The 18,800-nt window shown below is 39.5% G+C and overlaps 2 protein-coding genes across 5 annotated transcripts in view; one reads left to right on the top strand and one right to left on the bottom strand.

Moving 5' to 3' along the window:
- The window catches only part of CRYZ (crystallin zeta), a 24,726-nt gene extending 22,637 nt beyond the window's left edge, over nucleotides 1-2,089 (bottom strand). The window contains exon 1 of the mRNA XM_005610492.4: nucleotides 1,950-2,089. The gene's annotated coding sequence lies outside the window, so the exon portion shown is untranslated. The remainder of the gene's footprint in view (nucleotides 1-1,949) is intronic.
- TYW3 (tRNA-yW synthesizing protein 3 homolog) lies at nucleotides 1,601-18,800 on the top strand. 4 transcript variants are annotated; one of them, XR_001380864.3, is made up of 7 exons: nucleotides 1,602-2,373; nucleotides 5,156-5,236; nucleotides 6,649-6,747; nucleotides 6,966-7,037; nucleotides 9,487-9,620; nucleotides 9,730-9,886; nucleotides 17,481-18,800. XR_001380864.3 is itself a non-coding variant. In XM_001498949.5 (6 exons), exons 1-6 carry the CDS (start codon nucleotides 2,200-2,202, stop codon nucleotides 17,704-17,706), a joined length of 786 nt encoding a protein of 261 aa, XP_001498999.1. In that variant the 5' UTR covers nucleotides 1,601-2,199; the 3' UTR covers nucleotides 17,707-18,800. The 4 variants fall into 4 exon arrangements, 2 of the variants coding, with proteins under 2 accessions (XP_001498999.1, XP_070123589.1); XR_002808276.2 differs by lacking the exon at nucleotides 17,481-18,800 and adding an exon at nucleotides 14,574-17,058; XM_001498949.5 differs by lacking the exon at nucleotides 9,730-9,886 and having other exon boundaries at nucleotides 1,601-2,373.

Here is an 18,800-nt window from a genome sequence, read left to right as displayed (position 1 = left end):
CATGGAGGACCCTTAATTTCTTAGAGATATACTTTATAATGATGATAGTGAGACAGACTGAGCTAGAAATATGAAATTCAACTAACCTGCAAGGAGGATTACATATTTTATGATTAAGGCATCTGCTTACAGTTTGAAATTTCTCAAATGCTCATAAAATAGGGCAAAATTCTATTAGGAAAACTAACAATTTCCTTATCTATAAAATGGGGCCAATACTCCCTAGCATAGGATCCTTGTGAAAATTAACTACCACAGCACATGGTGAGTGTTTCACAGCATACCTGGCTGCACTATTACTCAAAGGAAATCATTTGCAGTCAGCAGGCTTGTCATATTGCTTGTGGTTTTTTTTTTTTTTTTAAAGATTGGCACCTGAGCTAACATCTTTCGCCAATCTCATTTTCCTTCTTTTTCTTCTCCCCAAAGCACCCTAGTACATGGTTGTATATTCTAGTTGTAGGTCCTTCTAGTTGTGGCATGTGGGACATCACCTTAGCATGGCTTGATGAGCGGTGCCATGTTCACGCCGAGGATCCAAACGGGCGAAATCCTGGGCCGTCAAAGTGGAATACGCAAACTTAACCACCTGGCTACGGGGCCGTGCCCTGCTTGTGTTTTTTAATTAAACGATACTTAAACAGGTTTTTCTATCTATCAATTATAAACTTTAAAAAATTATTTAGAGTACTCCTTGGTTTAATATTTGGTTTTACTTTTCACCTATGAAAGACTGCCAACCATACTTTACAAATCCAGAAAATACAGAGTTGAAAATTCATCCTCAGTGATCTTTTCCATGCTACGCTTGAATCCATCTAGTTTAAATGAAAATTAAAGGAATATGAAAAATGTTAGAAATACATTTTAACACAGAAGGAACAGACCAATTCACAAAGCCAGAGCAAAGCCACATTATGAGAGGAAAGCAGAAGTAAAATTAAATAAGAATTTCAGGCAAGAAATAAAAACTTGGAAAAACCACTAATTAAAAATGTGCTGCTGTTGATCAAGAATGACTCACGTAAACATTTATTATTCTTAACCCAGAAAAAAATTAAAAAATTAAAACTGGCCAAAGAAAAGTCTCTTCCTGGCTCGGTGACTTTGTCAGGTGACTTCACTGGTCTGGATCTCAGTGTTCACTTCTGATAAGAGGGGGTGGAGGAGGAGGAGTTGAACAGAAAATTCCAACCCACTGCCCCCAGGTCCTCTGATGAAAAGATTGGATGGAATGGGGCAGGCTGCTCGCCAGTGTTGGCGGGGGGCAGGCTCGGTGGGATTTGCTGCCCCTAACCAGACACTCGCGGGGCGTCCCAGCGGCTTCAGTGGGAATCACAAGCCATTTCCACTAGCTGCGCACAAACAGTCCAAAGGTTAGCCTTCAGATGGTTCAATCATCAATCTCAGCGACCGGGGAAGGTGCATAAGTCCCCAAGATGTGTTAACAGAGTTTTGTAATTTTTTCCTTTGAAGATTATTCTAGGTAGGGGCCACGGGGGAAAAAAGTCAAAAAAATAAAACCCTACACATTTCTTTCCAAAAGTAAGAAGGCACCCCTGATGGCAAAGCAGGAGGAGGGCCGGGCGCAAAGAGCTCTGGGAAGCCCACAGCTTGGGGAGCCGCGGGGGAGCAACCCCGTCGCCCGGCGGGGCGCTGCGGTCGCCGTCCACGGCCGCCTTCACCATAGGGAAATCGGGGGGCGGGCGCGGGACGCCCCGCGCTGAACAGCCGGGGCTGGGCGCTCAAGACCAGCACGTCAAACTACCCTGCAGCTCTACGGCTGAAGAACTTGCAGCCCCTGGAGGGACGGGATTCGGGCGAGAGTCCGAAATTCACTGGTTCTCCGGCAGGACAAGAGCGCAGCCAAAATCAGCTCGGTTCCCTAGGGACGAGCGGCGAGGAGGACCGTTGCCTGAACAACTATGGGGACTTTTCCAACTACTTACCTGGTTCTAGAGTGGGGAATCAAAATCTGCGAGGCTTCTCCGGATTCTACAGAAAAGAGGGGCGGGCCTGGCCCGCTTCACCGTTTGCTGGCTCCGCCCCGCCCCGCCCCCAGAAGACGACGGGAGACTCTCCCGAGTTCGGAACGACGAGTAAGTTTGGACCTTTTCGGCCACCACTCCCTTCAATATGGCTGCCCCCAGGGAAAGGCGAGAGAGAACGTGAAAGCACAGACTCTATATCCCTCATCGCATGGATCGTAGCGCAGAGTTCAGGAGATGGAAGGCGCAGTGTCTGAGCAAAGCGGACCTCAGCCGGAAGGGCAGTGTGGACGAGGATGTGGTAGAGCTTGTGCAGCTCCTGAATGGGCGAGAAGAGTTTTTCACTACCAGTTCCTGTGCTGGCCGCATCATCCTCCTGGACGGGGTGAGGCCCCTTTGTCCCCTGCCCGCACCTGGCCTGTAGCGTACAACACCAGGAGCCCTGTGCCCACCCAGTGCAACACCCCCTCAGTCCAGCCTTCCCGTGGGTGGTCTCGGATTCTTTATCTTTGAAACTTAGAGGGCGAATTGGATCCGTGATTCTAAAACTTTAATGTGTCTATTAATCACCTGGGGAGTCTTAAAATACAGATTCTGATTCTGTAGGTCTGGGGTGGAGTCTGATACTTTTCATTTCTAACAAGCCCTCAAGTGATGCCTAAATTGCTGGCCTGGGAATGATCTTGAGTTGCAAGGGTTAGAGAATTTGATTTTCTGAATACTAAGGAAACAAAGACTTCCCAGCCTGGAGAAGCTGGAGTGTCCTCTTCAACCGCTCTATCAGGTCATCCTAACTTCATACTTGATTGAACGTCGCCAGGATTAAGGAGTTCACTGCCTCCTAGTGGCCCACTCCATCATTACAGTTTCGGTAATTCTCACATTACATTGAGTACAATAGTACTATGTAGTCTGAGAGAGTGGCGGACCCCTCAGGCTTTGGAGTGATATTACTTAGATTCTAAACCAGTTATGGGAATTATTGGCGTGTGACTTTAGGAAAGTTATCTACACTCAGCCCCTTCCTGTTCCATGAACTGAGGATAATAAAGAGTGTCTGCTTCGTGGGGATTTTGTGTAGAAGAAATGGGATAATTTGTTTGAAACATTTAGCATCGTGCCTGGCCCATATGAAGTGCAGTGTAAAAGTTAGCTTTGTGTTAATTTTAGTATTTCGATTGAGTCCAGAGCATGAAAAACAGCACACTCAGACTCATTCTTTAGATCCCTCACTGATCATCTTCCAGTCTCCCAGGTTAGCAGGGCCTGTTCATTTTTATTTTGCTTCCATTGCCTCCTGAGCACTGGCACTCTTGCTTGGCTTGCTCTCTCTCTTCCCCATTTCTGCTGTCCTATCTTACCTGGATTTCTGTGGTGGCTTCCTAACAGGTCACTGAACTACCAGTCTTCCTACCCCAAATCTTGTTACACACTGTTAACATATTCACCTTTCTAAACCACAGCTCTGTGCTGCATGTCACTTATCTATGCTGAAATCTTTTATTACACATTTTTCATCATCAGAAAATCCAAATCCCTACTCTGGTATATCTTTCAACCCTATTATCTGCTATTTCTCTTCATTTTTATCTATTTACTGAAACTAAACTATTCTTTTTTTCATCTTATATTACCTCCCTTTGATCATGTTTGTCTTTCCTGAAATGTTTTCCCTATCTCTGCATATCTGAGACATGGCTCCCTAAATTCCCGTCTCCCACCTGAACACAGACACACACATCCACTTGGAAGGAATGTATGCTTCTTCTGAACTGCCTTAGGACTTTTTCTGAACCTCTTTTCATTTTATGTATCTCATACCTTGTATTGTATTTATTTTCACTTTGCGTTATTTCAGGAAGGATTTGGAGCAACTTACAAAAGGACAGTACAAGAAGAAAAATAAAAAGTGGGAAAGTCTGGATAAAGGGAGTATAGATAAGATAAAGCCAGTCATGATGTCACTTCTCAAAACATGCCATGAGATTCTGTAAATTTGCTAAAGGTGGGACACACATTTGGCTCTAAGATTTAGAGTGGTCAGCATCAGATCAGATACATAAGTCACTGGGGTCATTCTGTTAAAACAAACCGGTTATTTAAGACAAGCACAGCTCTTCCCCATTCCAAGTCCAGAGAGAAAAATTTCCTGTAGACTCACTGTATAAATAGTTACTTTGTAGAAGTACAGTGATTTAAAAGTCATGTGCATTCCTGCATCCTCTTTCTAGTGTCCTTGAGGGTAAGATCTGTTTATACCCAAAGTACCTAATAGAACTTTGCAAACAAACATTTTTCTAGCTAATAAGCAAAAAATTTAGTGTTAAAATATTTACTTTCTTTAAACTTTTCCCTTTCAGTCCCAGTTCTGCCCTTTGTGACTACATATAAAGTCTAATCCAGAGGTCACAAATTTCTACTGTAAAGATCAGGATGTCTTAAAGGATGGGAACGTTGGAGGTGTCAGTAAAAAGTGGTGGGTCTTGAGCCAGCCCTGATGGCTTAGCATTTAAAGTTGGGTGCACTCTGCTTTGGCAGCCCAGGTTCAGTTCCTGGCTGTACAACCACACCACTCGTCTGTCAGTAGCCATGCTGTGGCAGCGGCTCGCATAGAAGAACCAGAAGAGCTTACAACTATACACAACTGTGTACTAGGGCTTTAGGGGGAGAAAAAGAAGAAAAAAAAAGGAGGAAGACTGGTAACAGATGTTAGCTTAGGGCAAATCTTCCCCTGCAAAAATAAAGTAGTGGGTCCTGTGCAGGATTGGGACAGTGCTTTCTTACAAAAGGAATTCAAATTCTTTTTTCTTTTTCTTTTTTAATATTGTGCTAGCCAAATAAAACAGCTAGAGTACAACTCAAGGATTGCTAGTTTACAACCCTTGTAACAATCCCTTTTCTCCTGACAAAAGCCTGACCATATTTCAGAAAATATTTATTAAGTACTTTGACCCTAATAAACAAATTATTTTCTTTCTATCTCAAGTGATTTGTTTTCATTTTTGTTTGGGGTTAACTTTACCCAAAAGCCCATTGAATTGTTCTCAGTAATACGTAAAATCACCACTTGGGACCATTAATTTAACAAAGCCTACAAAATGCTATGCATTGTACTTATTATTTTTGTAAATATTATATGATTAAGTTATATCATTTTTTAATTTTAGGGTATAGATGGTTTTGAGGTTCAGAAACAAAACTGTTGCTGGCTACTGGTTACACACAAACCTTGTGTAAAAGATGATGTGGTAAGTTTTTATGTATAAATTTAGAAACAAACTTTTTAATTTTCAGTCACTTTAAATATATATGAAAAGAATAGAAAATTCAGGGTGACTTATGTGCATAATTATAATAACTGAAGATTATAAAGCCCAAAGAGCATTCATTACAATGGCTTATTTGAGTTGTAGGAGGTAAAAGTATAAACATGTATGCAAACATTACTTACGGCTGCTCAGCAGGACTATCCTCTTGGACATAGCAGAGAGTTCATGGACGTTGGACACATGTCGAATACAGATTCTGATTTCAGTCCTGCCATGTGATAACCCTGTAACCTGGAAAAAATTATAGAAGGAGAAGGGAGCTAGGAGAAAGGGATTAGTACTATCTATGTATTACCAGCATACTGATGTAAATAAATTATACATTACTTACCTGGATTGCTTCTTGAACATCTTCCTATCTGTGCTGGATTATTTAGTTTCCTAAATTAAAATGTTTAGATGAGTTCATAGAAGTTTGTATTAGTGAGGGGCTTTACATTCCTGGTGAATTTAGAAATCCAATTCTAAATGTCTTAAGTAAAACAGATAGTTGATTTAACTGGAAAGGACAGGAGTAGACCTGGCCTCGGGCCTTCCTGGTTCAGGTGCTGACATGCTGCCTCCCCAGTGCTCGCTGTGTCTCCACCTCTGGGTCCTGGTACTCTCTGCATGTTTGCTCTTGTTCTCTTCTGCTGCAGGTGATCTTTCTGACAGGAAAGATAGCTGCCAGCAACCCCAACAGAAAAGGTCTCTTCTTCCTAAGATCCGTGTGTCATTCCCAGAGAAGGGCCCTGAGTCATCCTGCTTGGGTTAGGTGTTCTCCCTCTGGCCTTGATCAGACTGAGGCACTTGGCGTCTCTGATACTACGATGGCAGGACTGATGAGTGGCAGGGTCATGATTGACAGCCCCACCAGCATCAAATGGTGGGAAGGAAGGAGGATGCTCCCAGGGATACTAGGGAGACAGAAATTACAACTGCCTTGTATAAATTCCAGCTCAGACATAATAGTACGTGTGTCTTAAACCTCAGTCTAACAACAGAACATTTAAACAGACCTTCGAGTACAGTCTTTACATACCATATTGCCTAATGAGAAATCTGTTATGGAACTAAATAGAGTAGTAGTAGTTTACTTTTTCAAGGTATGGTTGGAAAGAATGACACAGAAGGTTTATGGGAGAATTAGAAATCAAGTCTTTTCAAAAAATAAGCAGATTAATAAGTTTTTGGAGAGAGAAGGACCAAGAAAGCAGAGTGAACAGTCATTGTGGGAAAAGGCTGCTGAATGAGTCTGAAAGTTTCCGGGAAAAACTGAAGTTATGTATGATAAAGGGTCATCAGGACGATCATGTATTTGTGTCTGATCCTAACGTCTTTCGTTTATTTAGATTGTAGCTCTGAAGAAGGCGAACAGTGATGCCATTTTGAAGTTTGAGCCATTTATTCTTCATGTGCAGTGTCGACAGCTGCAGGATGCACAGATTCTGGTAAAACTTTGTAATTATACTTGAATTTATAGGTATGTAGGTAGGTTTAATTTTAAGATTTAAATCTCCTACCAAAAGTTAATGCAATGTTAGTTTACTCAACTAGTTTTTTATTTAATTACACATTTGGGGTTATATGTGTTTCTGCAGTTTGTAGAGCTAAACAGTTTATCTGATTAGGCAAATTATCAGAATTTAACAAATTTGTTTTCTTACAGCATTCAGTGGCAATAGATTCTGGCTTCAGGAACTCGGGCATAACAGTAGGAAAGAGAGGAAAGACCATGTTGGTAAGAGACCTTTTGGCAGTGGATAAAAATTAAACTATTAGCGGTGAGCATGATGCAGTCTACACAGAAACTGATAAATAATAACGTACACTTGCAACTTTACAATGTTATAAACCATTGTGACCTCAATAAAATAATTAAAAATAATACCTTTTGGCAAGGAGCAATCCTTTAGGCATGAAGTAGTCCAGATTATCGGATCACTTCTAACTAGGCTCCTGCCTTTAGTCTCTCCCAGTTCATATCTTCTTGCCATCCCCGTGCTCAGAAACCTTCAGTGACTTACTGTTTCCTACAGGGCAGAGTCCAGAGTTGTTAGATTCACATTTGAGGTCTTATTTTATCATATTCTCCACTTATTTATAACCTGATTCTCTGTGCCGTCCATCCTAAATAGTCAAGGCCCAATTTAATAGGCACCATGATGTGGTGGCAAGATCACAGACTGGGGGTCTAAAGTCCCCTGCACAGATACTGGTGGGACCACAGCTGTTTCATGTGGACTTGGGCAAGCTCCTTGATCTCTTAGGGTCTGAATTTTCTCAGCCATGTCAGGGGTCCAGCAAACTGGGGTCCAGCTCAAAGGGGCCAGATCCCAGTATACTCATTTGATTAATTATTGTCTAAAGTTGCTTTTGTGCTACAATGGCAAAATTGAGTAGTTGTGACAGATGCTGTATGGCCTACAAAGTTGAAAATATTTATTATCTATCCTTTTACAGAAAAGGTTTGCTGAGCCCTGGGCTAGATAATCTTTAAGGTCCCTTCTACGTCCCTCACTCTCTCTCAGTCCTTTCCTGGCCAAGCTAACTCCTAGCGATTTTGCCCTGTTCTCATCTCCTGTAGTAGTTACGGTTGGGTTTACTGTTTGGCATGGTATGCATTGTTTGCTTTTGAACTATTTCAAATTGTCCTCCATTCTAGCTCCATAGACTTTGCTATTTTCTGTCTATTTTTAACAAATAGCCTATTTGCCAACAGAGGTGGCTTACAAAAGAAGACACCCATAAAGCCTGACTAAATAGAGAATGTAAGCCCACAGTACCGGTTTGTGTCCCTGTGTCACTCCCCCTGCATCTGGTGGCCAAGCGAGAGCAGAGCCATTCTTTCACCTTCCTCCTTTGTCATCCATTTTCAGTTAGTTACAAGTCCTCTCACATCTGCCTCTAATTTCTCACACCTGACCCCTCCTGCAAGCCACTGCCCCAACTTAAGCCCTCATTGTCCCTCACCTCAGTCTTGCAGGAGCCTCCTGACTGGCCTTCCTGCCATCCATCTCCTGCAGTCCTTCCCACCAATACCATGAGAATCCGCCTTTGAAAAAAGTCAGAGTTTCCAAATATTTTCCCTGATAGTCAAGGCCTTATGTAAACCATTTTGCACCTACCTTGTTTTTGCTCCTCTCTTGCTAGCATACTTATGCTCCAGCCATGTAGAAAACTATTAGTTATTTCCCAAACGTATCATGCTTTTCATGTCTCCATGACTATAGATTAGTTGTTCCTCTGGCTGGAATGCCCCCCTTCCTCCATTTTTATGTCTGGTAAAATTGAACTTATCCCTTAAAAATCCCAACTCGAATGCCACCTTTCTCATAAAGCCAAGGCCTCAGTCTCAGTTAGCTGCTCCTCTGCTACATTTCCTTAGCATTGTGTGTGTGTGTGCATGCGTGCATGCACACATGCGCACATACATGTACGTGTTTCTCCCTTCATAGCACCTCTGTTGCAATTCTTTGTTCATGTGTTTATTTCCGGTTCTAAAGTGTGGGCTTTTAAGGGCAGGGACCATGTTATATTCATCCTGTGTCTTCACACCTTATGTGGGGCTTAGGACATTGCAGATGCTCAGTGAAGGTTTCTTGAATGAATATTTATTTCTCATAATTTTTGTTGTTGTTCTTCACCTCCATCCAGTGTTTGGATTTACTCAGAACATGTTGAGTGTTTCATGGGCAGGGTTACTGAGATTGGCAATCCTAAAGCCCTGAGAAAGCCCCTGCTTCATGGGTAGAAGAGGCGTGGTTTATTCCTGTGCCCACACTCTGCTCACGCAGCAATAAGAGGGTCTTTTGCATCCAGTCCATTTTGATTTTCCCTTGAAGCTTCTGTTGAGATTTCATTTATTTCTTTTCTTTAAATAGTGTATTAAAGCTTCCTAAGCTTTAGTGAGATTGAAACTGTTAAAGTTATTGGATTCTTTGATATTATCTGCTTCTCTGAAAGACAATGTGTCGAATGACTTTCTTTAGAAATGACTTTATTTGATGGGAAATTTTATGGAATCTCCTTTGATTCAACTTTTAGCTAAATTATATCAAAGCACAAGCTTAAATGCTGTAATGGAACTGAACTATGTTTACACACAGCCCTGACTGGGACTTTTCTTTAGTTATCGTCAGTGTCTCTAGTACATAAGTCTTCATATCTAAATTGTTTGTTCTTTGTAGGCTGTCCGGAGCACACATGGCTTAGAAGTTCCATTAAGCCATAAGGGACAACTGATGGTGACAGAGGAATATATAGACTTCCTATTAAAGATAGCAAATCAAAAAATGGAGGAAAACAAGAAGAGAATTGAAAGGTATATTAATTGGATACTTCCATGATAGTCTTACATGCCTAGGTCATCTTTGAAAATATTAATACACACCATCTTCAGTTTATTTGCCCATCTGCTTTTCTACTTGTAGCCTTATTACCAATAATAAAAAGATGATCAAAGTAACAGATGAGAGTAGCCGGACCGTGATGGGCACTAAATGGAGCATAATGGGGAAGCTCCATGGAGGATAGTGGGACACATGACTCCCGGCAACAGGCATTAAGGACAGAAATGTAATCATTCAGGTAAGAGAGCCCAACAGTCACAGGGACCATACTGATCAAGTTGAAGGCAGCCGGGGAAGAGGTCCACACTGCCCCTGGGTGTGATCTACTGGAGATTACTTAGAATCTCCTTTTGAGAAGAACAGCCTGGTTAATTCTAGCCTGATAAATATTTTACACCTCTGGCTAGTTCAATACCCAGCTCTCACCATGGATGAGATCTAAATTGCCATAATTGTCCCAGTAGGAAGGATCGTGGCTGTCAGTTCGCATCTTTATACTTCTCTTGTTCTTAAACTTCACATCCTGACAGGTTAAAGTATTACATCACTTTCTTTTCCAAATTTTTCCTAAGAATAGCGTTTTTGATATAAAAAAGTGACTCTTGTGCTGCCTTTCACATATGAAGATAATGCCACTGACCTGCCATTAGCAAGATGTACACTTCCTGGTTATTCAGGGAATTATGGCAACTTGATGTCATTTATAACTTCTTTTCCCCCTTTTCCCAACCCCTTAGCCACTTCACAACCCGTCAGTCACTGCCTAAATAACTCTTGAATCCTTCTTCTCTCAATCCTCATTGCCACTTTGTTCATTCAAGACTATGGTGATAGCCTCATTAGCTGGTCTCATAGTAGGATGCTTCTAGTATGTCTCTTTGCTAAGCCATTCTCCCTTAGCACCATCAGAATCCTGTCTGTAACGTGCAAAGGAATCCTATTGCTTAACTTGCCTTCCTAAAATTCTTTAATACCTAGAACTTTTTTGAAGTAGCTAAGGCCAGAAGTGCCAGTGGTAGCAGTGTAGCATGGTGGGAAGAGGTAGACCTAGGCTCCAGAGGCCAAAGTGAGTTCAATCCAGGTTTCACCACTGCTTACTCAATTCTCTTGGCTCCATTTTTCTTATCTCTAACTTGAGGGAAATACCTATCTTAAAGAACAATTTTAGTAGACATTAAATAGCGTATGTGTAATGACTGGCCCTGCCTCTGTCATGTCATGGATTCTCAGGATAGGAAAGCCCTTCTTTTTCTTCATTAATTCATGTGAGAATAAACCTATATCACTTCACTACCGCTAGGCAGCCTCTCTCAACCAGGGCTTCTCAGTTGAATGACAGAATTCATAAAATCATTTGGATGACTATTTCTCTGTTCTCCCAACGATGGTATATAACTTGTACCATTCTAGATACTGGGGAGAAGTTACTTCATTATATACAATGGATGTCTTAGGGCGTTAGGGCTCATTTTCTAGCAGAACTCTGAGAGGTTACCTGGCCTCAAGGTGCTTTGAGTAAACATTCTAAGTAAAGTGACGATTTCCAGTAAGCAACTAAAGAGCACCTGGCCACTCACTCCACCAGACTACAGAGTTTGAACTATTTGTAGGTGCTTATTGGTACCATTCCAAAAGTTTACTACATTTGTTAGACACTATTCCAGCGAGACTGTTTGCTAAAACATAGGAGGTAGCAAATCAGTTTCTCTGTTTCCTTACTTGAATTTCAACAAGATTATAAATATAGCTGAAGATCCACTAACTATACACCTGGTGAAGTTAATTGAGCCACGTTCACCAACTATAAAATCAAATTATGCTTTAGATCCATTGACTCAAAAATGTATTTTGAGATTATAGTGTGCATGCTGCTATCAAGAGAGCCATGCTCATCATACAAAATCAGGGAAAAATTAAAGAAGGGTAAAAAGTGTCTTAAGATACTGATTAGAAGATTACATGTGAATTCAGGAAGGGTGAACAAATTAGGGAGCTCCTTTGGGAACAGCTGTACATGCAACCGAATGCAGAGAAAGTTACTCTTCTGATGTTGAAGAGGAAAAATGATAAACACTGGAGGTGATGAGTTCTGCAATCAGACGTTGAATACTAAAACTGGTTTGTCATAGGACCAAAGTTACGCAATTCAAATAGTTATAGTAAGAGAATTTTTAAAAGTCAAAATCCTAATGAGTAACTTTCAGCAACAAGAAATATTCTGGAAATGGGAAAATCAAAGTTAAAAGGTAAAATATTTTTGATAGGAAAAAGATCTTGTTTGTGAAAAACAATTCTCAAGCCTACTTCTTAGTGGAAAGAGTAAGATAATTTCATATATAATTATTTCCAGGTGAAAAATGTGAGATTTGGAGATCTGTTCACTAATCACATGACAAAGGCTATCTTTGTACCTGTTAATAAGAGACCAGGTCTCACTTGGGTCCAATGACCCCCACATTTGGCTATGAGCAGAATAAAATTAGCCATGTTCATCTTTCCACCAACTGAGTAATAAGAAAATAAATGTTAAATAAACTATAGAATAAAAGGGCTGAATATATTGACCTATAATATTGTTGATAAAAATAAAGGAAATCGGAAAGAAAATGAATCTACTTCCAATCGGTTGTTTTGTGTGTGTGTGGTAAAACATTCATAACATAAAATTTACCATTTTAACCATTTTTAAGTGTACAGTTCAGTGGCCTTAAGTACATTCACCATCACCACTATCCATCTCTAGAACCTTTTCATCATCCCAAACCGAAACTCTGTACCCCTTCAACAATTCCCCAAAATCCTAACTCCTGGTAACCTCTCTTCTGTTTTCTGTCACTATGAATTTGACTATTCTAGGTACCTCATATAAGTGGAATCATACAATATTTGTCCTTTTGTGTCTGGCTTATTTCACTTAGCATGGTGTCTTCAAGGTTCATCCATGTTGTAGCATGTATCAGAATTTCATTTCTTTTTAAGGCTGAATAATATTCCATTGTATTTATATGCCACATTTCATTTATCCATTTATCCATCAATAGGCATTTGGGTTCTTTCCACCTTTTAGCTGTTGTGACTAATGCTGCTGTGAACGTGGCATACAGCTATCTGTGGAGTCCCTGCTCTCGCTTCTTTTGGGTGTATACCTAGAAGTGGAATTGCTGATCGCATGCTAATCCTACGTTTAATTTTTTGAAGAACTGCTGTACTGTTTCCCACAAGAACTGCACCATTTTACATCCCACCAGCCACACGCAAGGGTTCCCTTTTCTCAACATCCTTGCCAACACTTGTTGTCTTTTATTTTCTTGATAATTGCCATCCTGACAGATGTGAGGTGATATCTGATTATGGTCTTCATTTGCATTTCCCTGCAGATAAGTGACATTGAGCATTTTTTCATATACCTGTTGGTAAGGATTTCTCTTATATCACTTTGCTGCTTTCCTTCCTGTTTGTGGTGTTCCTTCTTAGCTTCCTTCTGGATTTCTCTTATTATTCTACCTAGTGTTAAACATTGTTGCTTTCCAAGATTCCATCCCTGGTCCCTTGCTTCAGCTACTTCCCTATATACTGGTGGGTCTTCCAGATCTCTCCCGAGTCTTGGCCCATATGCCCAATAACCTATTGAACACATCAAACTAAAATATCCCATCAGCCTTTCCTGAATATCTTTCTTATCCTAGTCTCAACCCCTTGGTTTGGATTTTTCTTATCATTTACCATTATCATTACAGCTTATGCCTCAGTGCAAAACAGAAATGTGAACCATATTGAATTACACTTATTTAATTGCATGTGTATCTTTTTTTTCCACTACAACACGGGCACATTGAAAATAGGACTGACTTCTCCCCACCACCAACCACACACACACACAGTTTTTAAATATCTCTTATCCTAAAACTCTATATAGTATCTGGCTTCTAGGAGAAACCCAATAAATGTTTATGGAATTAATCATAAACAGTAAAGGAACTTAAAAGTTAACACATTAATATTGAGTTCCCTAAAGGCAAAGACTGTTTCTTATTCATCAGTATCTTCTAAGTGTCTGGCATGAAAATAGTGGTTAATAGATGTTTGGTAAATTTAGTTAACCGACTTTTTCCTTCAATAGTGTTACTTTTAAGGCTTCAAAGTCTTAGGATGATTATTCTGGAAGACATGTAAGATGGCTTAGAGATGGAGTGAGCAGGAGTAGGCTCTTGCTACATAACCCAGGTAAGAAGTACAGGACCCTGAGTAGCAAGATGAATGGGAGTGACGCTGCGAATAGAAACTGAACATGGCAACAGCTTAGACAGCGGGTAGAAGAGAAGAAGGAGACCAGGACAACAGATGTCTTAGACTCCATAGTTGCCAGTCTTGTTTTTAAAAATGGACTAAAACCGGTAAATAAATAACTCACCCATTTCCCTATATACTTAAGATCAAAAAAGTAAAAAATGTAAAGTGAAAACATATATTTTCTGATAGTTTCTCTTTAGATATCCCCTTCCATCGTTTTTTTCCTCTCATAATTCATCTCCCATCACCTAGCCACTTCCATTCATCCTTGTGATTCAGCCCAGGCTGGGTTTCTTCCAGGGAGCACTTTACAATCTCACTTGAAGCAGTGTGCTCCCACTTTATCATATCTTTTTCATGGCACATTGAATGTATCCTTAGAGCTCTAAAGCTCCCATTAAACTCTGAGTTCCTTGAGGGCACAGACCATGTCACTTACCTCTGTTTCCAGCACCTGACACAGGTCTTGTCACATACATGTTTTTTTAATAAAAATGATAGATAGAGCTTAATCAGTTAAAATCCAAATATATCATATATATGAGAATAGTCTTCTTTATTATTTGTGAATAATGGAAGCCTAAAAGGGTATGAAATTATACCTAGATTTCATTAATTCTATATTCCTATTTCAGAAGTGAAAGAAATATCAGCTTTTTATTGCAAGTGGTCCTCTAACTGACTTGAAAACCAAGAACTGATTTTCCTACGGCCGGCCTGGAAAGTTCTCTCATGAAGAGAACTAAGTACAGCTTGCCCCATGGCATGATACCCTCCACTGCCGAAGAAAAACTGAAGACAATTTGATCTTCTTTTGAGAGGAGAAAAACCAGTTGCCTGAGCATTACTTTCTTTTTGTCCTCTGAGCTCTTTTTGTGGCCTGTGAGAGCTGAGAAAATTACTCTTTGAGAATTGGGCTTTAGAATGGTGTGTCGAGGGTCATAGTATGAGGGGAGAATGTGTAATTGGAAAACAAATTTCTGACTTATTGAGTCAGATAATTTCCCAAAGGCCTTTTTAAAGGTTCCCTTACAAAAGGAAAAGGGAAAAGTATTTGAAGTTTTTATTCTTGGCTTTCAGCATGAGAAGTCTTTGTTCCATTTTACCAGTTGTTTTTTGGCCCCAAAGGATGTAGCTTTGAATTCTTAGGTTCTTTAATGGAAGACTGAAGTAAGACACCTGTTCCTCTTTAATTAGCTTTTTTTTTATTGATTGATATTTTACACAAGCTGTTAATTCTCTGTGATGATAAAAGAGCAGTTTAATCCTCCCTTTAATTTCCTAGGAATAAAGTATAAGCCAGAAAAAGTCCTTGGTTCCCTGAGTCTGAAGTGCAGGGTGGCATGCTTGGATTAGTCTGGCAAAGTGGCAGTGAGCCTGCTGAATTCTGACCTCAGCCCGCAGCTCTGGTAGGCGGGATATGGAAAGAAGAAGTGGTCTCCCCGTGAGAGGAAAGGGCACATGGCACCTTTGTAGGGAGGCCAGGTTTCAGTTAAGAAAGGACCTAAAGGGTGCATTAAATGAAAAGATTGTTACCATGGAACAGAGTCTAAACAGTTGTATCTCAGTTAATATTTTTCAAAGCTTTTGCTATACCTCTTACTATACAGTTTTTCCTTTTACTGTATCTCTCTCTTTGAGATTGATTTAATCATTGAAGAAACATTTATTGGGCACCTGTTAGATGCCAACATGGTGCTGGATATCAGGGTGTACTGTGGTAAATATGTACATTCTTGAAATCTAGACAGGGTACGTAGTAATCATGTTAGGTGTATATTAGAGTTCTGTGGAATATTTGGGAATAGGTGGATTTGGGAGTTCTTTAGGGCAGTTGTAGAGCCTATGCAGGTAGAACTTAGCCTGTTCGTTAAATTAAAGAAAGGAGAAAATTGGTCCAAATAGCAATCTTTTTTGTAGATGTCAAAAATTTCCTGTCATAGTCTTTCATTATAGTAGCATGATGAGATCCCTACAATGTGAAAGGGAATTCTCAACTTCCAGATCATTCTAATTTTGGAACTAGGATAATATATCCATATTTACCTTTTTTGTTCAGTAGTTATTTATTCACTTATTTAGCGTATTTTTACCAAGTGTGTCAGCAGTGTAGTACATACTAAGAATATAACAGAAAGCAACATAGATGGAGTCCTTGATCTCGTGGAGTTTACATTCTATAAAAATAGTCATTATAGAGAACTTACTCTGTGCCAGGCACTGTGCTAGGTCCATATATTACCTGTAACCCGCTGACAACCCCACTAGGTACAGGATAATAGCCAGTTTTGTAGATGAGGAAATCAAGACTCAGTAAGGTTGGAATTAGCTAACCTCAGCTTTCTCAGTGGAAGGCTGGTGTGAAGCGCATGCAGCCCTTACTGCCTTCCAACACGCGCCGAAGGCTCCCCTGTGAGGCGGGGCTCGTGCCAGGTATCACTGTGGGAGTGGAAGAGAAATGAAGCCCGATTTTCAGGGGACTGACAGTTTATTTTGTCACGGAATTAACACTAAAACTGCAATCAAAAATTAAGTAAAGGAAAAGAAAAATTTACATTTAAAAAATTCAAATAGCTAATAAATAAATGAAAAACACTCAGTTTCACTTGCAAACAAGAAATGAAAATTAAAATAATGAGATACTATTGTAACCTATTAAAGTGTATTTTTTGATGGAAATATTTAATGTATGGGTGAAGTGCTCTCTCGAGTACTGCTGTCAGAGGCATGTGTTTTGAACATCCATTCTGGAAAACAGTCTTTATCAAGAGCCTTAAAACGTGTATACCTTTTCACTATGCCATTACATTTCCAGGTGTCTACTGTAAAGAAATAGCTAGAAAGTCAGATCACATTTTCAAAAATGTTTGTCACGTTGTTTGTATTAGGGAAAATTTGAAAATAAATTAAGGCCAATCTAGATGACATAATGTTATACAGCCATTAAAACATGTTATTTTGTATTTAATTTGATGATATGGAAACTGTTTCCAAGAAATATTAAATTTGAAAAAACAATGTTAACCTTTCTATGTGATACCACAATTGTGTAAAAGATAGGTATCTGTATGCATATATAAATAAATTCAGAATACATTAATAAACTGGAAAGAAAGAAAATTATTGAGATTGGTTATTTCTAGGTAGTTATGTAGAGGTGATCTATATTGTAACTTCATGTATTTTCCAGACTCTCTAAAACGAGCCTCTATTACATTTATGATTTTTTACAAAGAAATAATAATTTTGTTTTTACCTTCTTTGTTTGACCCCTACATGTGGAATAGAAATTGAGGTAGGACAGAGGTTGTCAAGAGGCGATTCCAATCCAATTTTCAGGACTCTTCTTAAAGAACTGAAAACATATTTATTTTCCTAATTAAACAATTATAAAAGCAAGGAGCATATTATTTCTTTGATTCATTTTATATTTAAAAGTTAATATGAGACATCAAATTTATATAATTTGTAAGTTCTAAGTCTCTTTTGGTTATTCCATTTCAGAACACACCGTTATAACAGTAGTACTTATTTCTTTACAGGTTTTACAGCTGCCTACAACATGCTTTGGAAAGAGAAGCTATTACTAACTCACATCCCAGAGAGAAAATCAGAGGGGAAGAGAACTCATCATATTCTCCTAAGAAAAAAAGAAACCCAGAAAAAGCACGTGGCAAATGTATTACTGAAGAAAATGATAAAGAACTTGAAAATGATGATGACGATGATCCAGGAATCAGTGTTCCTTTCTTCCCTGAAGATTACTAAGATTTGGTTCTGAAGTGTCTTGGTAGAATAATGTTTCTAATAGATATTCTAAAGCTGCTCTTTATAAGAGTATTTTAGTTTGTTGATGTATGAGACATTCAGAAAAGCAAGATTTAATTTTCTCTATATTTTAGAGAAACCCATCTTATAAACATAGATGCCTTTTTAAAATAGCTTTGTATAGGGACCAGCCCGGTGGCATAGTGGTTAAGTTTGCGTGCTCTGTTTCAGTGGCGCGGGGTTTGCAGGTTCGGATCCTGGGTGTGGACCTGCTCATCAAGCCAAGCTGTGGCTGCATCCCACATACAAAATGGAAGAAAATTGGCACAGATGTTAGCTCAGGGACAATTTTCCTCCAGCAAAAAGAGGAAAATTGGCAACAGATGTTAGTTCAGGGACAATCTTCCTCACGCACAAAAAAAGATAAAATAGCTGTGTATAATGTTTGCTCATTAAATACCATCTTTTAGTCACATAGAGATTCATTACAAAAATAAGATTTTTAATGTCTCTCTTTTTTTTAAGTTTCAATTTCTACTTCTACAGAACTAGAGAACTATAATGCCCTTTCAAGAGAACCTTAACACTAGGAATATTTGAATAAAAATCATAGTAATGTCTTATTTATTTTTTGAAATCTCCACCCTTTAAAAGGGAATCAGAGTTTGCTTCTTGTTGCCATGGAGTCCAATGATAAGTTTTTTCCTCTCTTTAATGGAAAAAAATTAACTGTTACCCTTTCTGTTCAGGACAAGATACCTGAACTATCCTCTGTTGTTCCTCACAGACCTGAGCTCCCCACTGTAGTCTCTGAAACAGGTGGGCATGGTTTGTTGCTGACCCTGATAAGAAGTGATAAGTTAAAACTCAGGAATCTTAATAGAACATGCTATGGAAACTTGCAAGGAATCAGAAGTCTTGAGTTTCGAGTTCTAACTGCTGCACAGGAGTTGGGGGTCCTTGAGCAAATCACTTACTTTCCAAGGGCTTCCACTTTCTCATCTGCATAATCGTAATTCTAATACTTGCTATATTTATACCTTAGGATCAAGTTAAATAAAAATGTGAAGGCAGTTAGTAGACTTTTGCATGTA

The sequence above is a fragment of the Equus caballus genome, chromosome 5, assembly GCF_041296265.1.
Source record: "Equus caballus isolate H_3958 breed thoroughbred chromosome 5, TB-T2T, whole genome shotgun sequence".
NCBI lineage: Eukaryota > Metazoa > Chordata > Mammalia > Perissodactyla > Equidae > Equus > Equus caballus.
Note: the sequence above shows the minus strand (reverse complement) of the source record. Positions and strands in the feature narration are given on the sequence as shown.